Source organism: Astyanax mexicanus, chromosome 12 (genome assembly GCF_023375975.1).
Source record: "Astyanax mexicanus isolate ESR-SI-001 chromosome 12, AstMex3_surface, whole genome shotgun sequence".
NCBI lineage: Eukaryota > Metazoa > Chordata > Actinopteri > Characiformes > Acestrorhamphidae > Astyanax > Astyanax mexicanus.
The window spans coordinates 46,999,768-47,027,134 of NC_064419.1; the positions used below are offsets into that span (position 1 = coordinate 46,999,768).

Sequence of the window (27,367 nt, forward strand, 5' to 3'; positions counted from 1 at the left end):
CTGCGGAAGTACAGCCGCTAGAGGGAGCCCGCAGGGGAGACCAGAACCGATAGGGGTGGAGCTAAACAGCGAAAAAAACACTCATTAAAATATTTATTTACCAATTAATCTGGATATTTCTTTTATTTTAAAAAGCAGAATGATGTTTTTCTTTTTTAAAGGGAAAAAAGACTTAAAAATAAATTAACTATTATTTATTTCGGATTTTGGAATTACAGTCAGAGCACTGACTGAGTGGCTTTACAGATTATTTCTGCGATATTTAAACAAATTTAAACCGAGCACTGACTGAGATTAAAAGGTTTAAAACTGAGGTTTAATAGCTTTACAAATTATGTCTGCGATATTGAAATAGGTGATTTGGTTGTGTTGAAAAAAAACTGTTTTTAAGAAAATTAACCATTTATATATTTTGATTCTGCTCAATTGCTCCATATGAACTCATTCATTTTGGACTCACTCAAAAAACTGTACACTGCTACAGCGTTTAAAAGGTTTATAACAGAAGTTTCAAAGTTTTAAAATCATTTACGCAATATTTTTTTGTTTCAGAAAAATTTAAATTAACCATTAACTGATTCAGCTTGAGTTTTGGGAAGAATAATGTTTTTATATAAAAAACAAAAAAAACTTAAGTTACCTATATATTTTAGATTTTGGAATTAGCCAGATCACTGACTTTAAAAAGGGTTTAGCTGATTAAAAGCTTTCCAAATTATGCCTTCGATATGAAACGTGACTTTGTTGTGTGTTGAGAAAAACAGTTCATTTAAATTATTTTATAAAATGTTCAGTTGCTCTATATAAACCCATTCACTTCGAACTCAGTGAGAAGCGCCTTCTTATTTTAACAACCCCAAAACATTTTCAAATGGGCATTCTCTTTTAAAGACTCTCTGGTTATACCAGTTTGACCATTAATTCTTTATGTCTACAGCGTTTGGAAAGAGCAGCATCTTATCCACTGTTTTCAGAGTAGCTTTGATTTTCCAAACACATGAAATAAGAGTATAGCTTCATTTTTATAGACAGATTTAAATTGTTTTATTTTCAAATGTATTCCACAAAATTTTATGCAAGTACAAATCAAGGAAGCACATTTCCCATACATTTAACTTCCTCATGAAACTGGAGGAAATCAGCAGGGAATAAAATCCATCCTGGAAAACAGAACTGTTTACATTTCCTTATGTAGAAGTTAACACGGCCATCAGGTTCCACTTTTAACCATAACTAAGTAGACAGTCGTGAATAACCAGTCATCAGCAAACGATTTAACAAAATTAAAACCATTTATTAACTGCAATATTTCATAATACTTTGAAGTGTAATTTTACTGCTTTAAAAAAAAAAAAAAAAAAAAAACTTACATTAAATTATTAGTTTTAGATGCCAAACACTGTAAGGTTATCAAACTAAACTCAAAACAAACTAACATGAACACAATATTGACTTAAAAAAGGCCTTTATTACATTAAGAAAGCAAAACATTTGATTATCAGTTACAAAAACACCCAAAAGAACGGCTGCTTCCGCCTCCGAACCAGCTCTCCCTGTTCCAGCAGCAATCCTGCTTTCAATCTATAGAGAAAAGAAAAGTGACATTCAGAAGTGTCAGAATAGTCTACAACTCATTACCTGTTTAATTAATTACATTTATTTAAATACACTGCAACCTCAGATATAAGTGGAACGGTAAGGTGTATAATCAGTATTCATTTGGCAGAATCTTTTCATCACAGGTTGCAGGAAGCTGCATTTACTGCACTAAATCAAATTACTGCAGAAAATCGGAGCTGATCAGTAATCTAAGCTATTTTCTCTGGTTGAGGTTTATTATCCAAGTTCAAGTTTATAACCAACAAATAGTTAGTCATTTTAAACCCATTGACCCACAATAGGAACACATGCACACTTGGGGGGGGGGGGGGGGGGGGGGGGGGGACAGGATACACTGGTTAAGGATTTATAAATAAAGCCCTTAGATTCCTACAAAACCAGAGTACACCATTTATACAATAAGAGTTTAGACAAAGCTCGATACTGTATTTTTAGCACTATAAAAGTAAAATGCACCAAATTATAAGGCACACCATTAATGATAATCTATTCTCTGGTTTATTTTCATACATAAGACGCATTGGAATTATAAAGTTATTTTTAAAAGGGAGTATAAGGAATTTCTAATTCAGCAGGTCTTGCCACTGGGTGGTGCTAGTCAGGGAGGTGGCTAACTAAGTTAAGTAAAGCTTAGCAAACAAAACTAATAAAAGTCATTCAAAGATCAAACAAGCACTGGATGTTTATTTGGGCGAGTTAAGTGCTTGTATTTACAGTAAGCTTAGAATCCCACATTTTTCCAGCTGGAGCTAACTGTTCGCAGGTAATGCTAATGATGCTCCAGTAGTGCTAGCCAGGATTAGGAGCAGGCTACAGGCTGATAATACCCTCCTCTAAACAGGGAAATAGTGGTTAGCAGCTAATGCTAATACTCCTGTATAACTCTGTACTTCAGTAGAGTGGCTTTACTGCTCCTTAATACCTGACTGATAGAATTCATACATAAGGAGCACTGTAGATTTTTTGAAAAATAATAAGTGGTAGTCGATAATGTATTTTTTTTTTAAATGCCTTAATTTTTCTATAAAGCTCACAACCTAGCAAAGTATCTCAAAGCGACATTAAGTAAAATGATCAATTAAGAGAAAGCTGGGTTTAAAAATCAGGCTCAGGGTCCAAAACCTATGGTTTATTAGACAACTCCTTTAATAACCAGATAACTGCAGTAATCAGATTATGAACACATGTTAACATGTTTAATTTCTCCACCATGTCCCTAAAAACTCACCTCAGTATCTTCAGTAGAGGACCACACATGTCCAGCACCTTTAAAAAGGGAAATATGCTCAGTTACTTAAAGAATAAGTTTTAAAACAGGAGAAATGCAGACATTTAAAAGTGTGCCTCAGATTAGCATTTTTGGTGGATGCGGGTTCATCAGCAAAAGGTCAAGAGTAGCAAATAGTGGTCATCACAGGACACACCCACAAACTGAACTAAAAAACAAACAAAAAAAAAACCACAATAATACTGAAAAACCCACCTCAAAAATGATTCATCCCACTGCTTAATGCTCTTTAATATGCTGTTTCCTAGAGAACATACAAAAAAAAGCTTACTACAAAAGAACAGATCAAAGTAATACAATATAACGCATCCTTATGCTGTTTCAGTGCCATGGTGTCCTCAATCAAATTCAGGGAGATTCCCATTGTTCTTTGTTTTACATCACAAACAGCTGATTGGCTGCAAAGTAGGCCCATTACAATAATTAGTTTCTGAACTGTATAATATATTAAAGCATCTGTATATCAACTGAAGTAAAGAAGTAAAAGTACTGGATTCAAAACTACTTAAAGTATAAAAGTAATGAGTAAAAAATAAAGCCATTAAGAACAAAAGCTTAGGCCACACCCACAGAGACTTATAGTGCACTAGTGACTCTCACCTCAGCATCAGCAGTGTGGTGATGTTGGACTCCAGCACATCTGTCCCTCAGTCACGCCTAAAGAGACAGATTACAGTTATTCTCAGCTAGATTAGCTCTTTTGTGCAATTTAAAATTTAATAAAGTGGTTCATCAGTAAGAGTTTTGTCCACATTAGCATTCAGGTCAGACATTTGTAAAACATCACTGAACCCCAGCTGTGGGCTAGTTTAGATATAGTGAGTATAATACACACCCAGAATCCTTCAACTGACCCCAGATCAGATCAGTTCAGCTCCAGGAGTCCAGCAGCTTCACCTGTCAATGATCAGACACCTGTTACAACAGAGAACAACGTGGACATGAGGGCTAACGCTAGCTCCCACAGACCACATCAGCCAGAGCTAATATCCCATCTCCACGGCAACGTCAACGGACATCAGATCATCATTATGGTCAGTGAGTGAAGCATGACCAATCAGAACATGTAGGACACTCACCATTGGTGTGAACGAATCAGAATCTGTGGGGGAAAAGGGAAAATAGATATTAGCAGATCACTTTAAATATTGAGTATGCAAAACGGTATACAGCACAATCCAGATCAGTTCTCATTACGTTATGTCCTCAATAAGATCAGTGACCTGATTCAGAAAACATTCCCTCTAGACTGCGGGTTATGTCCCCCTCATTGGCTCGTCACAATAATCATTTTAGTTTTATGTTTTAATTGCAATAGTTTTTTTGGGCAGTCAGCTATTTTTTAGGACCATGTTACGCCTACATCAAGTTTGATGCTCTTAAAGAGCCACTTAACCCTAAAACAATCAAATCTGTTTGTTCAACTGATCAACTGAGCTATAGGTGAGGTATTTTGGTTTGCTGACATCCAACCACCATCTGGGACTAAACACTGTCATACTCCAATCAGCTCTTGCCCCATCCCTAAACCCATACATCACTCAGCTCAAACTTAAAGGCAAAAATAGTGGGAGGTACACTGGGTGACGTCAACTATAAGCAAGGAGATTTTGTGCCACTTTCAATGGGGATTACTTGATACTGCATTAGCTGCCCAACCCCCCCCATTATCGTCAGGGTCTGTTTGACACTAGTCAGTGTTCAATGCAACCAAAATAACCACTTTTGCACTTAATATCTTTTGATTTTTCATAATTGAACAAGGAAAAGCAAGTACACAAATTCAACGTATGGACCAGTGTTTTGTTCACTGGTCAGTTTGATTCCAGGGTTGATATTTTGAGCCAGCTTTAACAAGTCACTAAATGCAATTGTATAATTTCAAAAAAAAAAAAAAAAAAAAAAAAAAAAAAAAAAGGGGGTAAGGGCCTAAAGCAGAGGGAAGATTAAAAAATGGTGTAATTAACTTAAAAGTTAAATAATCTAATCTAAAACAAACTAGTGTAGCTCCATATTCCACAGTTTCATAACTATAAAACCCCTAATGAGTTACCAGGCTTTGTAACCTTGGGTCATGTGATTACATTTATTCTAGGACTTTATTCTAGGGTTTTCACACACTTAATCTAACCTTAACATGTTTAATTTGTATAAATTTAGACTAGACTGGACTGATGCCATTAAGTTAAAATATTGTCCCTTCCAACTCGACATATTTATTTTAAAACACATTTAAAGCACTAATTTCTAAGCTTTGCTGCTTGAATTTACTGTTTATAGACAACATTAACACATTCATTTTAAAGGACCTCTACTCTACCTACATAAAACAACTGGGTTAATGTTGGTTATGTTCTTTGCTGTTCTAAAATTCACCCACCCTTTCCCTCAACCAGGCAAAATCAGCTTACCTGCAACAACAGAGCCCAACTTCCTCCTCAGGTATAGACGTCAGACACCGCATCTTCATACACTACAAAAGAATAGCAGAATTTAATGCCTAGTAGCTGCAGTTACAAACAGAGCAGCTTTAATCATGTGATACATCAGCTAGGAGCGAAAGACATGCTCTTAATTCTACATGGTGTTTCTGCTGAACTATGCGGTCATCAGCTGTATCATCTCACCAATATTTAAAAAGTAAAATAACCCATAAAAAGCTTACCTTTACTGGAGATCCAGAAAGCACAGCTCCTGCTACTGACAGAAGGAAAAAAAACAATGTTGAAAAACCTAAAACTGCATTAATTTAAAATCAAAAAAAGATGAATGAGATACATCAGCTAGGAGCGAAAGACATGCTCTTAGTTCTACATGGTGATTCTGCTGAACTATGCGGTCATCAGTTGTATCACCTTATATTTGAGTAAATATACTCAAATTGTTACAGTCAAGCAAAAACATTGCAAAAATCTGTCATTTCTGACCAGTATTTTAAGGCATAATGAAAATTAAACATCTACACTATACAAATTAAGACCACTTTCACAGTGAATGGCCCAAAAATAAAATCAAAATTGGTTATCCAGCAAATTTTCTTTAAATTTACAATGCCATGCATACAGTACCATCTCTTCTAATAAGTAACTAAATATGGATAAATCTGAGTAATAAAAGTACTTTGAATGTATATGTAAAAAGGAAACCAATCGTTTGTTCATCGAGTTAAATCATATTTTCCTCTTCTGTATTTAATTGCTCAATCAAGTATATGTATATATGTAGTATCCAATTACTTGATTAATCTACAACACATGTGTCAAACACAAGGCCCGCGGGCCAAATGTGGCCCGCCACGTCTTTTTATGTGGCCCGCGAGAGCTTGTAAGATCTTAGTGTCTATAATAAATAGGTCAGAAGCGTTTTTTGACCAAAAAATACATTTCCCACAATGCTTGTCGATTGTATTATCCGCAAAGTTACGGCTTACTGCCACTACACGGCAGTGTAGTCATTGATGTGGAAACCCTGCCGGAGGGAAGGTGTAACTTCGCGGGTGGAATTGAGACATACAAATGTTTATCCCATAATATCCAGAAAAAGAGAAGTTGATGCAGACGGACGGCTGTGCTTCAAGGCGAAAGACCGGTATGCCTTTTGTGTTACGAAGAGTGTTACTGACCAAAATAAACGCTTTTTAGGAGAGATATAAGTTCTGTGTAAACATTTATAAGACAATAGCTGACAAAATCTGTTTTAATGACGTTAATAAACATCACTGTGACAGCGCTAGTCGCAGTTTCACCGCAGCAAAGGACGAGGAGGTGAATCACTTATCTAACCAGCCTTTACTGATTTCTGCCCTCAATAACCCTTTCAATAACCTCCAATAGCCTTTAATAGTCTTCAGTAGCCTTCAACAGTCTAACCTTGCAGCCGTGGTGTGTCCACTAAACTCCGTAGTTATAAACATCCTGAGGTTAGCAGCGCGATAACTGACCTGTTTATAATGTAATCCCAGCAGTGACTCATGCTCTAAACGGCTGTAGAACTGTAGAGAGCTGTATTATTCGGTTACAAAAATCTTTATTTCATACACAGAAGAACTTAAAAATTGTAAAAACGCTCCAGACTGGCTGAGCTGAGCCCTGTAGCCCGTGGCTGGGCTGTAGCTCTGACTCAGTAAAGACTACGGACTTGTGGTGCTGCTGCTGCAGCTCCCACTAGTGGTTGGATGAGGAACTGCTAAATCTGAGGAAATGCTATGTTCTTAACAGCTCACAATTTTTTATTTTATATTTATTAAGCCTTATTTCAGTTAATAATTTCAAAGTTAATATAACTTGATGTCATTTCTATTCACTTGAATAGTTTGGTTCTTGATTGATGGAGTTTTTGGATTTCATGACATGACAAATTAAAAGGATTTATGTTAATAGAGCAACAAGCAAACATTTTTTCCATGCAACTGTAATATTTGATTGAATAAATAATATATTGAGAGTTATTTAACATTAAGGAGTAATTACATTCATTTACATATATTACATTTGGTTACATTTTATTACATTTATAAGTTACATCTGGCCCTCGGAGGACAGCCAATATGCCAATGTGGCCCTCGGCCAAAATGAGTTTGACACCCCTGATCTACAATATATTTTTTGAATATTGGATTATTAAAATATATATATGTGACAGCTGCAGACACATTACATAATGCTTGCCATTAACCAGCAACCCAACATTGGAAACTGATTTATTAATCTAAATTTTATTTTGCCAAGATTGCATCTGTTGTGTTTTTAAAGAATGATGTAATAAATTTAATACTTATGATTTAGAAAACATGTTCTTTATTGTACAATAAATGCTTCATTTTTTTATGTTGAATAATTAAATTAACAATTTAAAATGGGTAAACCCACTCTGTATATAAAAAACTCCTTTTGCTTGACTGCAACAATGAATCTAGCCCATGCGTGTGTGTAGATTTACCTTTTATCCATCTTCATCCACTGCTTCAGTTTCCTCCCAGAGTTCTCCTAAACTAGAGAAAACAGAAGACTTCATTACTACAGAGAACAGATACAGCAGTACAAGTACACTGCACTCTCCTCACTGTTTCAGTGCCATGGTGTCCTCAATCTAATTCAGGGAGATTCCCATTGTTCTTTGTTTTACATCACAAACAGCTGATTTGTGAAAGCTAAGGTGTGAAAGTTACTAAAGCTTACCTCTTTCACTTCAGTTCACTGATCCAGCATCCTACAGGAAAGAAAAGTAGTTAGCTTAAGACAAATTACATAACGGATACCAAACCTTAATCCATTTATGTACAGAACAGAACTGACACCATTGTATTTTTGTTTGTTTAAATAGAATACTGATACATTTTACACAATATTCTAAAATCAAAGCTGTAGGTTTTGTATGTTTTGCCATTTATGGTACAGCTTTTAGTGTATTTTTTCTTAGTTAGTTTGCATGCACTAAAAACTAAATGATACATTTGCTACATTAATTGTGTTACACAAAATTAAAGCTCATTTTAATACAAAACAGACAATTGTGTTGCACTCACGCACGTTTGAAATGTATACTAAATAAAAGCATTCTAATGTTCTTGAAAACTCTACAAATGACTGGACCTCATTTACAAAGCAGCAGAGTAAAATACAGTAGAAAACTTAGTGACTTTAAAAATATACAAGTCATTAAATCTAAATAAGCATTTGAACGTTAATTTGCTGAGTAAATTTGTGATCTTTGCAATATAACCACCTCTTCTACTCCAACAGCCTCAGAATAGTGTTATCAGAAACCACTTCTGTCCACTACTCTTATTCTTTTTATTCATCACAGGCTTTGGAACAACTTAATATGTAGTAACAGCTTTACTACAGAGAGTTTAATACACAACAGTAAGAACTCACCATCAGAACACACAGCAGGGTCTGCTCATCTGCAATAAACAATGAACAAGGTTAACCCTGCTGTCTCAGCCTGAGCACATTCTGTTTTAATACAGATCATTTTCCATGCAGATCAGGATGTTGATGCTCAGCAAGCTTTTCTCAGATGTCCCTACCAACATAGTTCTCATCATTTCTGCATAGAGACTGGAAATGTCCATTTTACTGGAGTAATTTCTGCTTATATTTGCATTCTACTTAAAATACATTCGTTTCCAATGAGGCATATATGCAGCTAAAACAGGGAATAGCGTAGTGCATCCCAAGATTTATCAGAAACATTAACAATTTATTAGATTATAATCATTATGGCTTTTAGAAAAAACATGTTTTGGGGAGGTGAGGTAGCGCACTATAGCATGCAGCAATTTTTAACTGGTGGGTCGGGACACAAAAGTGGGTCAGACAGCTTTTTAAATTATTCATCTGATTTTGTACTTAAATTTAAACTTGTCTTAAATTAGGAAAAGGAAAGGTGAACATGCTCTTTATAAAAAAAAAAAGTACTTTTCTGCATTTTTATTTTATTTTGAGCAGTTTTGATATTTAATTTTATTGTAGGCATGTTTTCTCAGTTTCTCAAAATGCTCTTAAATTCACTTTGCACAAACATGCATGATTAAATGGGCCTTTAAAGGCTTTTTTTATTATTTATTTTATTGGTTTGTGTTCTACAAAAATGTGGGTCCCTGCACAATAGGACACTATGGTGCTACCCAATATTGTTTTAAGTATCTATACTTCTACCCGAGTAATAAAATGTCCATTTTGAACAAATATGGCAAGTATCAGGTTAGATGCAGGAGTGTGTGTGTGTGTAATAACTGCCGTGTCTTGTTATAAAATACTGTAGTGTTTTAAAGTAAGGCATTACAACATTAGAAACATACCTCATTTAAGCCACATGTCACTCCTGTTCTCGACACATCCCTCTTAAACATTCTGTAGGAAGGAAAAGAAAGAAATTTTAAACGTACAATTCAACGCTAGAGCTACAAAATATAAAAGTGCACCAAAAAGCCTCAGAACTTAATTTCAGAAACCACTTCTGTCCACTACTCTTATACTTCATTGTTATTCATCACAGGCTATGAGCAGAACTTAAATAAAAAATAAATAAATAAATAAAATACAAACCTCAATATACAGCCACCATGCTTGCGGCCACCAGCAGAATCCAGCCATGCAATTCCATGTTCTTTTAAAAGCAACATACTGAAGAAACATACAATAATCATTAAAATAAATAAAGCTTAATTCCATTGACTTCCCCAAAAGAGCAAATTAAAGCAACCTCAGATATAAGTGGAACGGTAAGGTGTATAATCACTAGATTCATTTGGCAGAATCTTTTCATCACAGGTTGCAATGGCACCAGACATACTTTATACATACTTTTGATATGTGTCCCTGGCAGGGGTGGGCGATACAGCCTTAAAATAATAACAATATTTCATGGTATTTTTTTGCGATAACGATACTTCTGGTGATATGACCACACTAAGTTTAATTTTCATTTCATTTTGTAGTATTAAAATTTAATCATTGGACACAGATATAAAAAAAACACCCCTAACAGATATAAAAAAAAAAAAAAAAAAAAACCAATTTTTATTGAACGTGTAGCAGAAATCAATGCTCCAAAATGTCATGATACTAAGAAACATACCTTATTAAAGCCACACATCACTGCTGTTCTCCACACATGCCTCTAATATTCTGTAGAAAGAAGAATAATAACATTTTAAACTTACAATTCAGAGCTAGGGCATCAAAATATAAATCTATCAAAAGCCTCAGAACTTAGTTCAGAAACCACTTCTGTCCACTACTCTTATACTTGATTTTTATTCATCACACCCCACACACACTGCTTGCTGCCACCAGCAGAACCCAGCTGTGCACTTCCATCTTTTAAAAGGCAGTATACTGAAAAACATACAATAATCATTATTCATATAAATAAAGCTAAATCTCATAAAACTTCCCGAAAAATGCCATTTAAAGCAACCTCAGATATAAGTGGAACGGTAAGGTGTATAATCAGTAGATTCATTTGGCAGAATCTTTTCATCACAGGTTGCAAAGATAAGCTCTCTACACTGGAATCAAACTTCACCTCAACAAAAAAAATAAAAATAAGGTATGTGGCCCAAATCTGATTCTCTCAAGATTTTTCTTTAATTCTTTACAAAATGTGATCTCCAACTATTATTCTGGAGCATAATCTGCATTGAGTCTTCAACCTAATTTTGACCAGTTTGTCAGGTTAACCAACAAAAAGTAGATTCCAGAACCAGAAATGTTCATTTGCAGTGCATCAGAGCACCCATGTTTCAAATAAAGACACTTTCAGTCCAATCCCAATATCAACACATGGTCCCACCCCTAGCTGGGATTAGAACTGAACGCATAACCCCTAAGAAGGCTGCATTAGTCAACCAGATGGTTTATGTGTCCCTGGCAGGGGTGGGTAATACAACCTTAAAACAATCACAATATTTCATGGTATTTTCAAGATAACGATATTCCTGGATATATGATGACAATATATTTTTTAATACTACCAATTACATTTAATTTTATTATTGCATACAATACATGGCACACTCCTAAGAGATTTGAGAAATAAATTAAAAGAAAATTTAACATAAGTTAATGATACTAATAATGCACTCCAAATCTCCATATATTCAGGATTAAAGTGAAATAAATAATACTGGACAGATATAATCTCTTGTCTCTAGTAGATATATAACAGGAAGTGAGAACACTGAATTATTTTGCTATGAAACAGAAGAAAAAAAAAAATAGTACCCCGATAATTAAAGGGGGCACCATATTTTAGGGTATATCATTTACAATAAAGAAATGTTGGCAATATTATAGCAAACACATCTAGTCCCTGATTCTTTATAAAAAATAAAAAAAACATGTCTTGCAGCCAAATTCAGCCATTTCATTAGAAACACCAATGGGTTGCAACCTGAGTCTCAATTACTGAAACAGTCAGACTAATCAGTGTAAATCAGATATGAATCATATTTGAATTCCATATATTGAAGTGGCACAAAGAAGAATTGAGATATATTTGACTGTTCACACTGCGAACAAACTTTTAATCAGATTTGGGCCACATTTCTGCCTGAACACTGCATAAAGTCCAGTTAGGTTATGTAGACTTACCACATTAACTGAACGTGATGCAAGTCAATCCTGGAAGAAAAAGGGAGAAATGAGACATTAGAAGATGATAATTTTGTTTAGACTATTTTTTGGCATGGCACAAATCCAGATCAGTCATCTAGCTCATGTCCTCAAAGAGATCAGTGACCTGATTCAGAAGAAGTCATCCTCTCTGGACTGATTCACAGTGGTGGACTCTGGAGTAGGACACCAAAAACCATCCCACCTAATACATGCATGGCTCCTAGTAGCTTAAAAACACCCTTTAGAGCAAAAACGAGACCAAGTGCCCATATATAGCAAATATACAATTTGTGTCCATGCCAACCCTTCTATATCCTTTATAGTAGAGGAGCAGTGATTCAGTGCTGTATATGGTTCTACTACAGTAGTTAATCTTTGATATCTTTGTATAAAACAGAATAAAGATAATTATGTTAGGGGCCATGAAACAAATGCATTTATATTTTGATTAACATAACATAAAATAAAGCTTAAAAAAAAAAGGATCCCCTTTGCAGTGTGACTCAAGACCCAGAAACTTAAACGCAAATGTATAAAAATGAGCAGCTGCATAGGGCGCTCGCACAGGCTACATTGTAAACAAGTATAAACTGGCCTTAAAAAAAATGCTGGTATGGCAATTAGGATTTCAAATTGCAGTTAAATGAATCTAAATCAGAGTATTTTATTTATTATGCATATCATCCTACAGAAGAATGAAGTATTAACACTGGGTTTTGAAATTCAATAACAAAAAGTCACCAATCAAAATGTCTATACTAGAGTACAGAAAGGACTTTATTTATTTTAAGTAATTAACAATGCAATTTAGTCAATATAATGCTGTCTTTATTTTTATTTTTAAAGAAATCTTAAATAAAGTGCCACTAACATGCTCACTGTTCTAACAAGATTCAGTAAGATGGAATCGCTCATGGTGACCGTATGAGAATGAGATTCCTCCTCATGTCAGCTGTTAGATTAATACTTTGCTATAATTATTTTTGTATTTTCAGGATAAAATTCAGCAAAATTTATCAAATAAAAGTTGGTATCGTTACTGATTTCTAAGTATTGCAATTTTTTGCAAGATAGATCTTAGTAATTCTGCACACTGTTAAAAAAAGGTCCCCATGCTGTACAGTACATGCCCTTTTAATTTAAATCTCAGCCCTTTAACACATCCTGAGTCCTCCACTGCTGTTTCACATGCTCACACCCCCATAAACCAAGCAAGTCAGCTTACCGGTAGTACTGCCTTCAAACAGCCAACACTGGCTTCTTCCTTCACTGATTCCATGATCTTCCCACCATTTACACTAAACAAAATAAAGGAAAATCCATATATTTAATCATTTTAAGCAGCTACAGTCACAATTATATAGCTTAAATTATTTATGAGATACATCAGCTAGGAGCGAAAGACATGCTCTTGATTCTACATGGTGTTTCTGCTGAACTATGCGGTCATCATTTGTATCATATTACCAATATAAAAGCAACTTGTATTATATATTTATTTAAAGCTTACCTTTACAGAGCTTGACACCGCAATATTTTCTCTCCTACAAAAAAAAAAAAAAAAAGTGATTAAAGCATTGGACTATAGAGTTTTAATCTTAAAAGATGAACGTGTGATACATCAGCTAGGAGCGAAAGACATGCTCTTAGTTCTACATGGTGATTCTGCTGAACTATGCGGTCATCACTTATATCATTTATATAAAAAACTGAAGCATAAGTAAAGATGTGTTTAATGTGTATATAAATACCCTTCATCCAGCCTCATCCCACCACTTCATCACACTCCCAGCAGAAGTCCCCTAGAGCAAGAAAAGAACAATTAATACAAAAGAAAAGCTCAAAAGGGTCAAAGAATACTGTAATTTAACTGTTTCAGTGCCATGGTGTCCTCAATCTAATTCAGGGAGATTCCCATTGTACTTTGTTTTACATCATTAACAGCTGTTTTTCTGCATTATCTACAGTAGTTCTGAGCAGTATGACAAAAAATACTTTATGTACATATTTTCAAAAAGCTAGAATTTTAGGTCATATAGGCTTGTGGCTCATTTGTCTATAAGTAGTAAATACAATAAAACTTTCAGGCTTTAAATAGAAGCTTTGTTTAGTATAGAGTTCATTTCATCCTCCACAAAATTACACAATACAGACCGGCTCAACTTCTATTACTTAAATAATTGCATTAGTACAAATCACCCTACCAGAGATTAATTCAAAATAATCAATATAATTAATGAATTTTGCATTATTCAAAAATGTTTCTGCAAAAGTCTTACATTGTACCTGCCTGTACCTATTAAAGGATAATTGCTTACTAACTATACTAAAGAACCATATTTATAGCTTTTTATTTGCATGAAAAACATTTTAAACAGTATACTAGGTCAAATGAGTGCCTGTAATGCAAAATGCATACATTTTAGCAGGTCTGCACAATGTTAATTCTATTAAGTAATACTAGATAAAAAAAATAAAATAAAAAACAAACCAATCACTGCTTTCCTTTTAAAAATAATTTTATGACAGTTTCATAAACACTGGAACAAATACTCTACATGTTCAAAATACTCAAGATATTTCTTAAGTGTTCTATTGCTAAGTATGACCTGATAAATTTAAAATTTAGCCTTTAGAGGGAATAAATTATTAAAACCAACATTGTTACACTGTATACTGCCCAGCACTACAGTATTTAAATATTTCGTTCCAGATGCTGAAGCTTACCTCTTGATTCCACTGGTCCACCATCCTTCAGGAAGGAAAACCAAGAAAAATAAAATAAATAGTTATTTAATACAGTAACAGGAGAAATTAAACGTATATTAACGGTGTGCCTCAGTTTAGTATTTTTGGTGGTTTGGTTCATCAGCATTAAGTCAAGAGTAGCAAATAACTGTCATCACAGGACACAGAATGATCTGAATTTAAACCAAATGAAAATCATAAAAACAAAAAAAACATACCTTCAAATTAACTTTTACTGTCTCTCGCTTCACCACTTCCAAGGATATGCTGTAGAGATTGTGCACTGTAAGAGGAAAAGATAGGGGAACAATTAAGCACTTATTCAAGACAGGAATTACCAATTAAGACCCAAAAAAGACCACACACATGCATTTAATTATAACTAACAGAAAAGCCTCAGAATAGAGATTTCAGAAACCACTTCTGTCCACTACTCTTATACTTCATTGTTATTCATCACAGGCTTTACATCAGAGCTTCTTAAACTGGGTTAAAAAGCAGTAAACTTCCTAAAAGTGTTTGGGAACATTAAACACACAAAAAATAACTCACCATCAGCTCAAGCAGCATAAACCAGCCAGTTAAACTAGTCTGCAAGAAAATAATTACAAAAGTTAAATCAGACAGAAGCAGCCTGAGCAAATTACAAGACAAATACTCTTCCATGCAGATCAGGATGTTGATGCTCAGCAGTCTTTTCTCAGATGTCCCTACCAACATAGTTCTCATCATTTCCACATGGAGACTAGAAATACAGTTATAAGAACTACATACTTCTGTTTGCTCCACCCTTATAGCAAACAATAAATAAACCTAAATTTTTAATTGCATTACATATTTTAATGTTGATGGGGGGGGGGGATAGTTTATATACTCAACCAAGATAGCATAAAAATGTTGAGTCAACATTCATTCTCCATTGCTAACATGTTGAATCACTGGTCTATCCGTTTAGATTGACTAAACATTATGAATATTTGGTTTGTATTACACTTCCTATACTTTAAATATGCACATATTGTTTGTATTATATTTGCATATACTACAGAAGAAACGTGTTTTTTTTTGTTGGAGTTACTTTTAATACTTGCCATCCTTGAAATTCTGATGGGTCTGTTTTACCTTTTCTTAATATCACAATGTGGTTTCCAACTTCAGCAAGGAGCTAGTTTAATTGTTTCTCCTATTTGAAACAATTTATTTTAACCTAAAAAGGTTATAGGTTATAAACTGCAGTTGTATTTGTATTTTTACTGCATTGCAAAACACCACATAACTTAACATACATTTTTAATCACAGTTTTCATGCATCTTGGCATTTTCTCCTCCACCAGTCTTGCACACTGCTTTTGGCTAACTTTGCTTGTGGCTTGAAGGCTTGTAATCATCAATCTTCCTCTTGATTATATTCCAGAGGTTTTTATTTCGTAAAATTAAAGAAAACTTCAATTAGTCACTCATAACCAGAACGGTACACGTAATAACTAACGCAATTATATGAATTTAAATCAGGTTAACGTTATATATCGCATTTTATCTGTTGTATATAAATATTACACTAGCCAACATACAAGAGAAAAACGTTGATCCAATGTCCTTTAGCTTAGCTAACATAACCTAACTGACTGGCTAACTAGCTTAGCATAGTATAGAGAGCTAAATAAGGTCATTTTCCAGTATAAACTGGGATTTATTCTGTTTAACAAGAAACAGGTAAGCAGAATAAAAGAACCCCTTTCTCTATTTACTTACATAGGAGGTTAATTTAACTTTATTTCACTAATAATCCGCAGATTAGCTGCTTTAAACTCCTGCAGGCCTGCAGGGTAACAGACACGTGTTCAGCTAAGCGGTAAATTCCGGTACATAAAACCCATTTACTACTTCTACATTCACTCACAAATATCTGTAAACATTAAAATATGCAACTTATTATACATTTAATCACAAAATAACCAAAAAACAGTATTTTATAAGCTAATTTTATTAATTAGAGCTCCTCCACTCACCCTGCTCGTTCTGATCCGGAGCTGAATGAGGCCGGAAAACGGGCAGCGGCGCCATTTATACCCCTCACCGCAAAGCATCATGGGACAGCTGCCATCCCATAAAACACATTTTCTAAAAGCCATAATGACTAGAATATGTTCTATTAAAATGATAATTTTGATAAGTTTGTGATGCACCAAGCTGTTCCCTGTTTCAAATGCATAAACCAGTGCATCTAAAAAAAAAATAGAATATCATTGAAAAGTTACTTAATTTCAGTAATTCAGTTCAAAATGTAAAACAAATATTACAGCTCTGGAAAAAATAAAGAGACCACTTCAATTTCTGAATCAGTTTCTCTGATTTTGCTATTTTTAGGTTTATCTTTGAGTAAAATGAACATTGTTGTTTTATTCTATAAACTATAGACAACATTTCTCCCAAATTCTAAATAAAATATTGTCATTTAGAGCATTTATTTACAGAAAATGCTTTCAGACCTCAAATAATGCAAAGAAAACAAGTTCATATTCAGTTTTCATGCATCTTGGCTTTTTCATGTTCTCCTCCACCAGTCTTACACACTGCTTTTGGATAACTTTATGCTGCTTTACTCCTGGTTCAAAACATTCAAGCAGTTCAGCTTGAAGGTTTGATGGCTTGTGATCATCCATCTTCCTGTTGATTATATTCCAAAGGTTTTAAATTTGGTAAAATAAAATAAGTGCATCATTTTAAGTGCTCTCTTATTTTTGTAACACTGACCATCAGTAAATTTTACATTTCAACGGATCAGAGTCACAGTACAAGCTGCTCGAGGTCTAGTGTGAAGTTTCCACCAATCAGTGATGGTTTGGAGAGACATGTCATCTGCTGGTGTTGATCCACTGTGTTTTATTATCAAGTCTAAAATCAGTGCAGTTTTGTTTTCCCACAAAATCTTACAGCACTTCATATCTTACAGATTCCATCTGCTACTGACAACTTTTATGGAGATGCGGATTTCATTTTACAGCAGGACTTTTGGACCCACAATCATTACTGACATTATTACAGTTCTTTAAAAAAAATATGTCTCTGATCTTAAAACATTTTTTACTAAGAAAGTTATTCAACATTTATACATTTATTGAATCATATACACCTATTAATTTATACTCACTCAGGACATGCAGCTGCAGGAGGAGTACCAGCAGGTGGCGCTGTGTTCCTATATTTACTTAACAAGCACTTCAGAAACACCGTATCTTTTGTTTTATTTTATTTTTTACTTTTATTTTATACAAATCTACATAAAACACACAGACACATCTATTTAACTCACATTTGACAAATAAAAACTTCGGATCATTGTCCTATCACGGTAATAGTGACTCATTCTTTCCTTAATGTTTGTAGAAACAGTCCCAGCATGCCTAGCTGCTGCTTTTATACACCGGTGGACACGGAAGTGATTCAGGAACACCTGAGTTCAGTGATTTACATGGGTAAGCAAATAATTTTAGTGATCTATAGGCGAGCCATCAACCGTGCACTGTGATTTTGTTTTTAAAAACTGTTTTTTTTAAAGGTTAGGAAAGGTTTATTAAAAAAATTAAGCAGGACTAGTATGTTTCATTACCTCAAACAAATAGGAGGAACACATTTTAACTATTAATAAAAATATGGTTTAGTGTTTACTGGCTTTTTAAGAGCTTTGGGAGATTGTTATTTTAACAGTGCAGTGCTTCTGCACTTCTCAGCATAGGAAACTGAGCTGCCCTCATTTACAGGAACAGCAGTTATTTTATTTTGTATTGTGCTAAAAAAAATAGTAAAAGTTGGGTTTGTTAACTGCACACAATAACAGCAGTTGCCAAGATAGCGATGAACGTCTGACTGTTGGCGTCTGCCTAGGTTTTAATCAGTCAGTGGAGCTCCTGTGTTTTCTGTTACCAAGATAAACAAGCACAACTCCAGACATGTACCTGAACACACCTCATTTCTAGACCCGACCACACCCATCAGTGTAGATATATTCAGGAGCTCTGTTTGCTATTTAAATATCGCAGATTAAAACGCGTGGAAATATACTGTTTACGTGGTGAAAGATAGCAATAAACACCACGAAGCTCCTTGCACAGGATGCAAGATAAAACCCATAGTGTATTAACTGTAAACACCATAAAAGAATCGTGACACAGGTTGGTCTCATTGAGATTTAATATTATGCATCAATAAACAAGAAAATGGTACAATCAATATAATGTCGGGGGGGCTGTATGCTGTTTGGATGCTCCTGCAAAGCAACTGGTGGAGGTGATGCGTGAAATACATAAATGCATGTATGTGACAAGGCCTCGATTTATTTCAGAATCATTTACAAACACAACATGAAAAAAAATATATATAATAATAATAATAAAAAAAAACACATGGAATTGATCCTCTTCAGCCAGTTCTGATCTAATTTCACCCCGTTTAAGACGACAGTAGATGGAGAACATCTGCCTGAACCATTACATGCCCATTTAATCACCCAGAGTGTACTGATATACAGTTATAGTGCGGCAAATATTAAATATTACAGAATTAAAACAGAAAAATGGAAATAGACCCGATTTAAATGTATTCAAATGTATTCTTATTATTTTTAAATAATTTACCATTTCTTTATGGCAGTTTTTTTTGTAAAAACCTGTTTTTATTTGTATTAAAACGTTAGAACAGAAAGAGAGAGAGAAAGAAAAAACAGTGAGGATAAGAGAGAGAGATATAGAGATAGAAATATATAGAGAGAGATTTATTGTGGGGCTTTTAATAAGAGGATAACCGTTCATTTTAATACATGGCGAGCTGTGTGTGATTATCCCCGTCTCTATCCACCAATTTAACTTTTAGAGTTTTTTTTTTTTTTTTTTTTTACACAGTGACGTGAAAAGCTTGGACAACCCTGGTAAAAACATCTGTTATAGTGAATAGTTAACTGAGCAGAAGATGAATTGACCTCCTATATATACAGCTCTGGAAAAGAAAAAAAAAAAGAGAGCACTTAAAAATGATGAGTTTCTTTGATTTTACCAAATTGAAAACCTCTGGAATATAATCAAGAAGAAGATGGATGATCACAAGCCATCAAACCACCAAACTGAACTGCTTGAATTTTTGCACCCGAAGTGTAAAAGCATAAAGTTATCCAAAAGCAGTGTGTAAGACTGGTGGAGGAGAACATGATGCCAAGATGCATGAAAAAACTGTGATTAAAAACCACCAGGGTTATTCCACCAAATATTGATTTCTGAACGAATATGAACTTGTTGTTTTCTTTGCATTATTTGAGGTCTGAATGCTCTTAATCTTTGTTATTTTAGTAGTTTATAGAAAAAAAACAACAATGTTAATTTTACTCAAACATAAACCTATAAATAGCAAAATCAGAGAAACTGATTCAGAAACTGAAATGCTCTCTTGATTTTTTTCCAGGGCTATATTTATATATTTCTTTTTGAGAGCTTTATGCCTTTTGGAAATCATTTACAGTCACATTTTCTTCTTTAAGCTATTCTAAATAACACATTTTGACCAGAGGTGTCCAAACGTCTGCATGCCACTGTATAGTACTTATATTTCCCTTAGTTTTACCTTCACAATTTGCACATTAGAGCTCTGATTGGCCCTTAAAGCATGTTATCATATTATGTGCAACTCAAACCCAAATAAACAAAAATATAAAAATATAGGACAGTTAATTAACAGTGTTGCCTGAATTAGAATGAACTATCACAGTAACAGTGATGCATCACATTTTCCTCCTTCAGATGTTCAGATTTTCCTCATTTTTTCCTCGTTTTGCTTCTTTCACTGGTCCTCTTCATGGGTGAACGAAATCAGATCAGATCAAATCAGATTAAATTAAATTAGATTATCCTTAGATAAGCAAAATGTATTTTTTCTCCCTTTAAGAAGAAGAAGAAGAAGAAGGTAAAGAAGAAGAAGAGGAGGAGGAGGAGGTTGGGGTTTTCTCCAGTTTAATGGGTGACACAGAGAGAGAGGAAATCGATGGAATGGATGATGATGGTACGTTGTGGTGAGTTGGTTGATTTTATGTTGATTTTTTTTTTTCTTCAAGTTCATATTTTTTCAATCCATTACTATTGCCCAAGTTACAGATGGAAAAAGGAGAATATATATATTTATATTTATTTATAATCATAGGTTCTATATATAAATATCTGTAGCTAGCTGTAAGCGAGCCAAGTTCTCCCATGTTGCAGTTCTTCCACCTTTAAGGCCTTTCGAACGTCGAGTGATAGATACAGCCTTCAATCCTCAGTCTCCGGATTCCCTGAGATACAGAACGCTGTCGTTTTCAGAGTTTGTTCGATTGAAACGCGAATGAAACACCTTGACCCCCTTTTCCACCCAATCAATGCGTACGACTCCTCTGCCCCGCCCCCTTTTTCTCCCCCCCAAAAGGGACAGACGTATCACCTCTGGGATCATCCCCAGAACAGGAGCATCTGCCCGTGTTGCTCAGGGGCCGTTAATAACTACCTCTGTGTTTCTGTGTTTTTCTGTGGTGCTGTTTGTTTCTTGTTTTCCTTGCTGAAAGGGCGGTGGAGACGTGGAGGTGGTGCTGAAGTTGGCGATAAAGGAGTAATTTGTAATTTCGATATTTATTTGTACACAGTTCATTTCTTTTTTTTTTTTCTGCTTTTTCATCATCATCATTATCATCATCATCATTCATTTCCAAAATGCAAAGCTGTGTAAATGTCCATTCATCAGTCATTCCAAGGCTTTAGATGAAAGGTGAATTGTAAAAGAGTTCTGTTTTTCCAGACTCCGGCGTTTCAGAGAGAGGCTGTATTAGTGCCGTAGCGACACCATTCTCTTTAAGAGCGGCTCGTCATAAACCCAGCACTCGCCGTCCTCGTGGAACAACTGCAAACAAAACAAATTAAACAAAGCATTTAACACACAGCAACATCTTTTACCAGAAGTAGCAAACATAGCCCAAAAGAAATACAAAGATGTAAAAAAAAGTATCTGCATTCATTACTCTGTAGGTAGAAGTATATTGTAGATACTAGGGTTTAAAATACTTCTGTAGAAGCTTTTTACTCTTTAAGTAAAAGTGTTAAAAAAGTACTGGTTTCAAAACTACTTCAAGTATAAAAGTAAAATTAATGTAAGGAGAAAAAAAAATCAAATAAAGCCATTATAAACAAAAGCTTAGGCCACGTCCACATAGTCCTATAGTGCACTACCCCCTGTAAATAGTTAACTGAGCAGAAGATGGACTGACATATATATATATATATACAGCTCTGGGAAAAAAATTAGAGCGCACTTAAAAATGATGAGTTTCTTTGATTTTACCAAATTGAAAACCTCTGGAATATAATCAAGAGGAAGATGGATGACCACAAACCATCAAACCACCAAACTGAACTGCTTGAATTTTTGCACCAGGAGTAAAGCAGCATAAAGTTATCCAAAAGCAGTGTGTAAGACTGGTGGAGGAGAACATGATGCCAAGATGCATGATTAAAAAAAACTGTGATTAAAAACCAGGGTTATTCTACCAAAGCTCTGCATCTTTTTTTTTATTTCAGCTATTTCTCATTTTCTGTAAATAAATGCTCTAAATGAGAATATTTTTATTTGGAATTTGGGAGAAATGTTGTCTGTAGTTTATAGAATAAAACAACAATGTTCATTTTACTCAAACATAAACCTATAAATAGCAAAAACAGAGAAACTGATTCAGAAATTAAATCGGTTCTATAGTGAACCAGCAAATGACCAAGTTTAAAAAACCAACGAAACAGTAGTACTAGATCCATTGGGGTTGAAGTAATTTTTACAAATGTAATGTGATTTAGAACATATTTTAATCATTTTTACTGTTTAGGGATGATAAATAAAAAGGTCAATTTTAAATATAAAATACTACACACAGGCTTCCAATGCAATTGAAAAAAATGAATAAATACTTTATTTAACTGGATTTATTTGCTATACAGGTTTTATAGCAGAATATTATAGTCTTCCTTTCTAAGCATTACTGGAGATTTTTCAGGTTAGAAAGGGTTAAATAAGGTAAAGACCTTTGGTATTTGAGTATAATTTTTGCTCTTCTATTATTCACACTAAAGCATCTTAGAAACCAATAATGTTAAATGAGTAAAAAAACTTGTGTATCCACACTAAAAAACTGTGGATGGGCCAACCCGAAAAAAAATGCATTTTTAAGTATTAAATTCACCAAAAGCACCAGCAGGAAGCAAACCATACGAAAAAAAAAAGAAGAATAGAAAGAGTAAACTCACTCTAGTCTCCCACTGAACCTCCGTCTCTTTCCTCTCTCTGGCCTCGCCTCTCTGCTTCTCCTCCAGACGGTGTTTAGCATCTGTAGCTGCATCAATGTCCCTCAGCTTCAGGTTCAGCGTCACGTCTCTCCACAGACTGACAGACCCAGAGCAAACAGCCTTTACTAAAACTGCAGCCACACGCTCAACTCTCATCTTACTGAGAAACTAAACAACTACTACTGCAGTGATCCTGAACCTGGGGACACCATCTCTTGCACATTTTAGTGCTTTCCCTGCTTCCAGCACACCTGATTCAACTAGTCAGCTCATTAACATGCCCTTTCAGAGCTGCAGTGGGTGTGCTAAAGTAGGCTTTCCACTAAAATGTGCAGAGCAGGGGGCCTCCTCTACCTGCATCAAGTATGGTTGGGTAAAAGTGTGCAAAAATCAAGCTGGAAAAGGAATATACCGTATTTTTCGGACTATAAGGCGCACAGTATTGTAAGGCGCACGATGAGTGAACGGTCTATTTTTAGTGTTAGTCCATACACAAGGCGCACTGGATTATAAGGCACACTAAATGAAACTTTATTTATATCAGTAACAATAACTCTGAGCAATAAATAATTCACAATATCTGTGAAAAATAACAACATCTCTGAGCAATAAATCAACAAGCACAGCAAGTACGTATTACTCCGCGACGCTCCTGACAACGGTAGCCGCAACGCTCCGACAGACCATAATATTATGTTGAAGCACAGCAAGTACGTATTACTCCGCGACGCTCCTGACAACGGTAGCCGCAACGCTCCGACAGACCATAATATTATGTTGAAGCACAGCAAGTACGTATTACTCCGCGAGGCTCCTGACAACGGTAGCCGCAACGCTCCGACAGACCATAATATTATGTTGAAGCACAGCAAGTACCGCATTACTCCGCGAGGCTTCTGACTATAATAGCATGTTGTGCCGAATTCGGTGAATAAAACGGTTTTAAAACAGAGATAAAGATTGGATAAGTTTCATTTCTGGATGAAGTGATTTCCAGTGCTGTTTGGATATAACTGTGGATTACAGGAGACTGGATTGATGGATTCTCTTTAGTCTGGACGCGTTTTGAAGGTAGGACCTGTGGCTGAGCGCGGGTGTGTGTTCGGGGGGTGGCGGCAGTGACCGGAGGTTACCCCAGGACAAAAGGAGAGCCTTTTATTACTGGAAACATGCGCTCTGACGCAGCTCTAATTCATGAAACATACATCCTACAGTAAAAGCACAGTTCTGGAATCCGGAGAGCCAGACGGTTCGAATGGTGTATGACATGACCGCATTCGATGAAATATGGACGAACGATAAACGCAAATATGAGAGTTATGAATTATTAAAATCATAACCAAGGCATATTTCGCCCTAAATGTTTATTTTCTGAAAGGATATTCCGCTAAATAGGCTAAATAGCTCAAAAGCAGAGATTCTAAGCTTTAAAATGGTATATTGGATGTCTATATTGAACCTGTAACTGTTCATAACTATTCAGAAACACAGCCAGTTATGAAATATTAAATATTTCTGGCCCGCCGGTGGGCCAGCGCGTGTTAAGAGGTTAACTTTACTTAGAAGTGGGCGCTAAAAAGAAACAGTTTGTGCTATTACCCCAGAACGGGTGGAAAGGAAAGTTTACCGGCACCTTGTTCTGGCCACGGAGCTACAGTGGAAACTAGCTACCCTGAGCCACAGCCGAGAGGCAGTACGGCAGTCAAAGGTAACCGCGCGCTAGCCCAAGAGGGGGATCTTTTTCTGGCGTGGGTGAGGAATTCTGCACAACAGAGCGCCGTGTACCACATAAAAATCGAGGTCAGTAAACACAAGCAAAATCCATACACAAGGCGCACTGCATTATAAGGCGCAATGACGATTTTTGGGAAAAAATGAGTATTTTAAGTGCGCCTTATAGCCCGAAAAATACGGTAACTATATGAAAACTCACTCACCGTCTGGATTCATAATCTAATTGGTCCTCCAACTTCCGCACCTTCTTCTTAATAATGCCCAGCTTCTTCGTGTCAATGAACACAGAGTTTTCCTTAAACACAAGACAATATATAAAAGTAGTTTATTTTGGGTTGTGTGTTAAATACGCCTGTCACAATAATAACGTTATCGGCTTATCGTACAATAAATGGACATTAAATAATAGTGTGTTTATTTGTATGTTTGTACTATAGACTGTGTATAGCTCATAGACTGTGTATAGCTGGACAGAGCATCGTCTCTCAAAAGTGAAGCCACCACAGGTCGGGTGCCCCCTGCTGTTCGGTTTTAGAAAGCTGTGTAACCCCACCCATCCCCATAGGTTTCAATGGCAAAACAAACAACTTTCAATCACGTTTTTTTCTAATATACTGTAATTCTATCTCCATTATTTAAATGCAGCAGCTAGTGTAACCTCTGCTTATATTGTTAAATTTTTATATCCCCACAGAATTCATTTTTAAAAACGTTATTCAGCTGTATTCAAAAAGGTGTGGTTATTGTAAAAGGGCTGGTTATGGGCGGGACAAATAACAGGCGTCAGCTCCGCTCTGCAGCCTGTGACCTCGAGGCAGCCCTCAGGGGCGGGGTTATTTAAATGAGTAGGCTGTCTCTCCACAGTCTTTCTCCCTCCTCTGGTCTCTACTGCGCTCTACAGACTCGGGTTTCAGGATCGCCAACATGGCGGAAGATTTTGGCTTCATTTTCATTGAATGAATGGGAACGGCGACACGACATCCATCTTTTTTTACAGTCTCTGGTTTGTACGCATATATAACAATGAAAAGTATTTTATACTTTTTATATTTATTTATTTTATCCAGCAATAACATACCAAACATACCAAATCAGTAAAAAAAAAATGTATTTATTTATTTTTACTTAAGAATTACATAAAAAGGGTTCATGTCTGACGAAAAATGTTACTAAAAATGCTAATTGTATATGTAAATCTGTAAGTGTCTAAATATAATGAATAAAAAAGAAAAAGATTTTATTCTAAAATCTGTATTTTCTTAAATACAAATCAAACATTTCATGTTCTTTAACCCTTTTATTTAATTGAGCTCGTCACCTTTTTATGCCTATTTTTAAATGTATGAATTTGCATTAATTATTAACCTGAAATTATTAAGTATAGTACAGAGTAAACAGGCAGAGAATGGACTTTTCTCAGTTCAGCAGTGAGACAGAGGTGTTTAAAAACTCCAGCAGCACTGCTGCATGATCTGATCCACTCGTGCCTTCAGCACAACACACACTAACACCTCATACATCACCACTAATCAGTGCTAATCACTGCAGTGCTGAACATAATAATAACGCCCATCACCTTAATAATAATAATAATAATAATAATAGCTGCTCTGTGGTGGTTTTCTATCCTGTGAGGTTCAGGGTGTATCTATAATTACAGGACTTCAGTCAATACGAATCCTAATTAATATTTTATATTAACAATAACACGTTATTCTGCCATACTTTATTTAAAGTCCTGTGTTCCGACTTACCCCAGTTAGCCATTTTGCATACATCACTCCATTCCACTCTCCTTCAATAGAGCAGAATGATTTCTTATCGTTTGGGCCGCTGCAGAAAAATACAACAAGTGAACACGTGGAGAAATAAGTACTGTTTCAAAGAATACACTAAGCAGGTACTTATTATTAAATATTATTAAATATTTAGTATCACTGTATTTGGATGGTCCATTGCAGATGCTTCATAAATGCTCTAATGACATTCAACTAGCATTCAAATTAATTTCTATAAAATGTAACTTAACTCTAAGTTGGATGTAAATGATTCCCAAAAGAACATAACCATACAGCTACAGCTAATCCAGATCTCAACCATGAAACAACTGTAAAACTTAAAACTAAACCATGAATCAACTCTAAAACAGAACCCTAATCCAAACACAAACCTAAACTCATCCATTAAATCAACCTTAAAACCTAAACCTTAAATCTAACCCTAATTTCAACCATAAACCAACCCTAAAACCTAAACCTAACCAAAATATTAATCTAAAACTTAAATCTAACATTAAACCTAAAAATAAACCTAACATCAACCATAAATCAACCCTAAAACCTAAACCTACCACAAACATTAATCTAAAACTTAAATCTATTACACCTAAAACCAAACCTTAACCACAAATCCACCCTAAAACCTATATCTTAATCCTAACCCTAATCTAAACCATAAATCAACCCAATTATCCAAACATTAATCTAAAACTTAATCCAACACTAAACTTA

The 27,367-nt window shown here is 35.1% G+C and overlaps 1 protein-coding gene, 1 long non-coding RNA gene and 16 other non-coding genes across 27 annotated transcripts in view; all 18 read right to left on the reverse strand.

The window, feature by feature from the left end:
- Nucleotides 1–1,448: 1,448 nt before the first annotated feature.
- Nucleotides 1,449–16,851, reverse strand: LOC103026017 (uncharacterized). Of its 8 annotated transcripts, none has more exons than XR_007441437.1 (22): nt 16,791–16,851; nt 15,334–15,372; nt 15,000–15,064; nt 14,761–14,785; nt 13,785–13,835; nt 13,544–13,577; nt 13,259–13,331; nt 12,010–12,039; nt 10,493–10,542; nt 9,961–10,038; nt 9,714–9,765; nt 8,785–8,813; nt 8,086–8,116; nt 7,847–7,893; nt 5,574–5,605; nt 5,320–5,381; nt 3,988–4,010; nt 3,744–3,823; nt 3,509–3,565; nt 3,104–3,152; nt 2,849–2,886; nt 1,449–1,581 (listed from the first exon to the last, which is right to left on the reverse strand). It is a non-coding gene; the product is annotated as an uncharacterized LOC103026017 (long non-coding RNA). The 8 variants fall into 8 exon arrangements; XR_002650131.2 differs by having other exon boundaries at nt 5,574–5,608; XR_002650128.2 differs by having other exon boundaries at nt 7,847–7,898.
- LOC125806248 (small nucleolar RNA SNORD47) lies at nt 1,674–1,745 on the reverse strand. The gene has a single exon (XR_007441534.1). It is a non-coding gene; the product is annotated as a small nucleolar RNA SNORD47 (small nucleolar RNA).
- LOC125806244 (small nucleolar RNA SNORD79) lies at nt 3,223–3,300 on the reverse strand. The gene has a single exon (XR_007441530.1). It is a non-coding gene; the product is annotated as a small nucleolar RNA SNORD79 (small nucleolar RNA).
- Nucleotides 3,637–3,700, reverse strand: LOC125806255 (small nucleolar RNA SNORD78). The gene has a single exon (XR_007441541.1). It is a non-coding gene; the product is annotated as a small nucleolar RNA SNORD78 (small nucleolar RNA).
- On the reverse strand, nt 5,447–5,530 carry LOC125806253 (small nucleolar RNA snR60/Z15/Z230/Z193/J17). The gene has a single exon (XR_007441539.1). It is a non-coding gene; the product is annotated as a small nucleolar RNA snR60/Z15/Z230/Z193/J17 (small nucleolar RNA).
- Nucleotides 5,680–5,763, reverse strand: LOC125806252 (small nucleolar RNA snR60/Z15/Z230/Z193/J17). The gene has a single exon (XR_007441538.1). It is a non-coding gene; the product is annotated as a small nucleolar RNA snR60/Z15/Z230/Z193/J17 (small nucleolar RNA).
- Nucleotides 7,968–8,045, reverse strand: LOC125806243 (small nucleolar RNA SNORD79). The gene has a single exon (XR_007441529.1). It is a non-coding gene; the product is annotated as a small nucleolar RNA SNORD79 (small nucleolar RNA).
- On the reverse strand, nt 8,648–8,716 carry LOC125806258 (small nucleolar RNA SNORD75). The gene has a single exon (XR_007441544.1). It is a non-coding gene; the product is annotated as a small nucleolar RNA SNORD75 (small nucleolar RNA).
- On the reverse strand, nt 8,888–8,967 carry LOC125806250 (small nucleolar RNA SNORD74). Its single transcript, XR_007441536.1, has one exon. It is a non-coding gene; the product is annotated as a small nucleolar RNA SNORD74 (small nucleolar RNA).
- On the reverse strand, nt 9,842–9,913 carry LOC125806259 (small nucleolar RNA SNORD75). Its single transcript, XR_007441545.1, has one exon. It is a non-coding gene; the product is annotated as a small nucleolar RNA SNORD75 (small nucleolar RNA).
- On the reverse strand, nt 10,115–10,188 carry LOC125806247 (small nucleolar RNA SNORD47). Its single transcript, XR_007441533.1, has one exon. It is a non-coding gene; the product is annotated as a small nucleolar RNA SNORD47 (small nucleolar RNA).
- LOC125806245 (small nucleolar RNA SNORD47) lies at nt 10,832–10,905 on the reverse strand. The gene has a single exon (XR_007441531.1). It is a non-coding gene; the product is annotated as a small nucleolar RNA SNORD47 (small nucleolar RNA).
- Nucleotides 13,412–13,495, reverse strand: LOC125806251 (small nucleolar RNA snR60/Z15/Z230/Z193/J17). Its single transcript, XR_007441537.1, has one exon. It is a non-coding gene; the product is annotated as a small nucleolar RNA snR60/Z15/Z230/Z193/J17 (small nucleolar RNA).
- LOC125806254 (small nucleolar RNA snR60/Z15/Z230/Z193/J17) lies at nt 13,647–13,730 on the reverse strand. The gene has a single exon (XR_007441540.1). It is a non-coding gene; the product is annotated as a small nucleolar RNA snR60/Z15/Z230/Z193/J17 (small nucleolar RNA).
- LOC125806242 (small nucleolar RNA SNORD79) lies at nt 13,902–13,979 on the reverse strand. The gene has a single exon (XR_007441528.1). It is a non-coding gene; the product is annotated as a small nucleolar RNA SNORD79 (small nucleolar RNA).
- Nucleotides 15,174–15,246, reverse strand: LOC125806256 (small nucleolar RNA SNORD75). The gene has a single exon (XR_007441542.1). It is a non-coding gene; the product is annotated as a small nucleolar RNA SNORD75 (small nucleolar RNA).
- LOC125806249 (small nucleolar RNA SNORD74) lies at nt 15,444–15,523 on the reverse strand. The gene has a single exon (XR_007441535.1). It is a non-coding gene; the product is annotated as a small nucleolar RNA SNORD74 (small nucleolar RNA).
- Nucleotides 16,852–18,954: 2,103 nt separating the features above from the next.
- osbpl9 (oxysterol binding protein-like 9) overlaps nt 18,955–27,367 on the reverse strand; it is an 84,428-nt gene continuing 76,015 nt past the window's right edge. For all 3 annotated transcript variants that reach the window (XM_049486042.1, XM_049486041.1, XM_049486043.1), the window contains 4 exons: nt 26,612–26,690; nt 25,061–25,152; nt 23,085–23,220; nt 18,955–21,693 (listed from right to left, as the gene is read on the reverse strand). In XM_049486042.1, the coding sequence (XP_049341999.1) occupies nt 21,619–21,693; nt 23,085–23,220; nt 25,061–25,152; nt 26,612–26,690 (382 nt within the window). In that variant the 3' untranslated portion in view covers nt 18,955–21,618. The remainder of the gene's footprint in view (nt 21,694–23,084; nt 23,221–25,060; nt 25,153–26,611; nt 26,691–27,367) is intronic.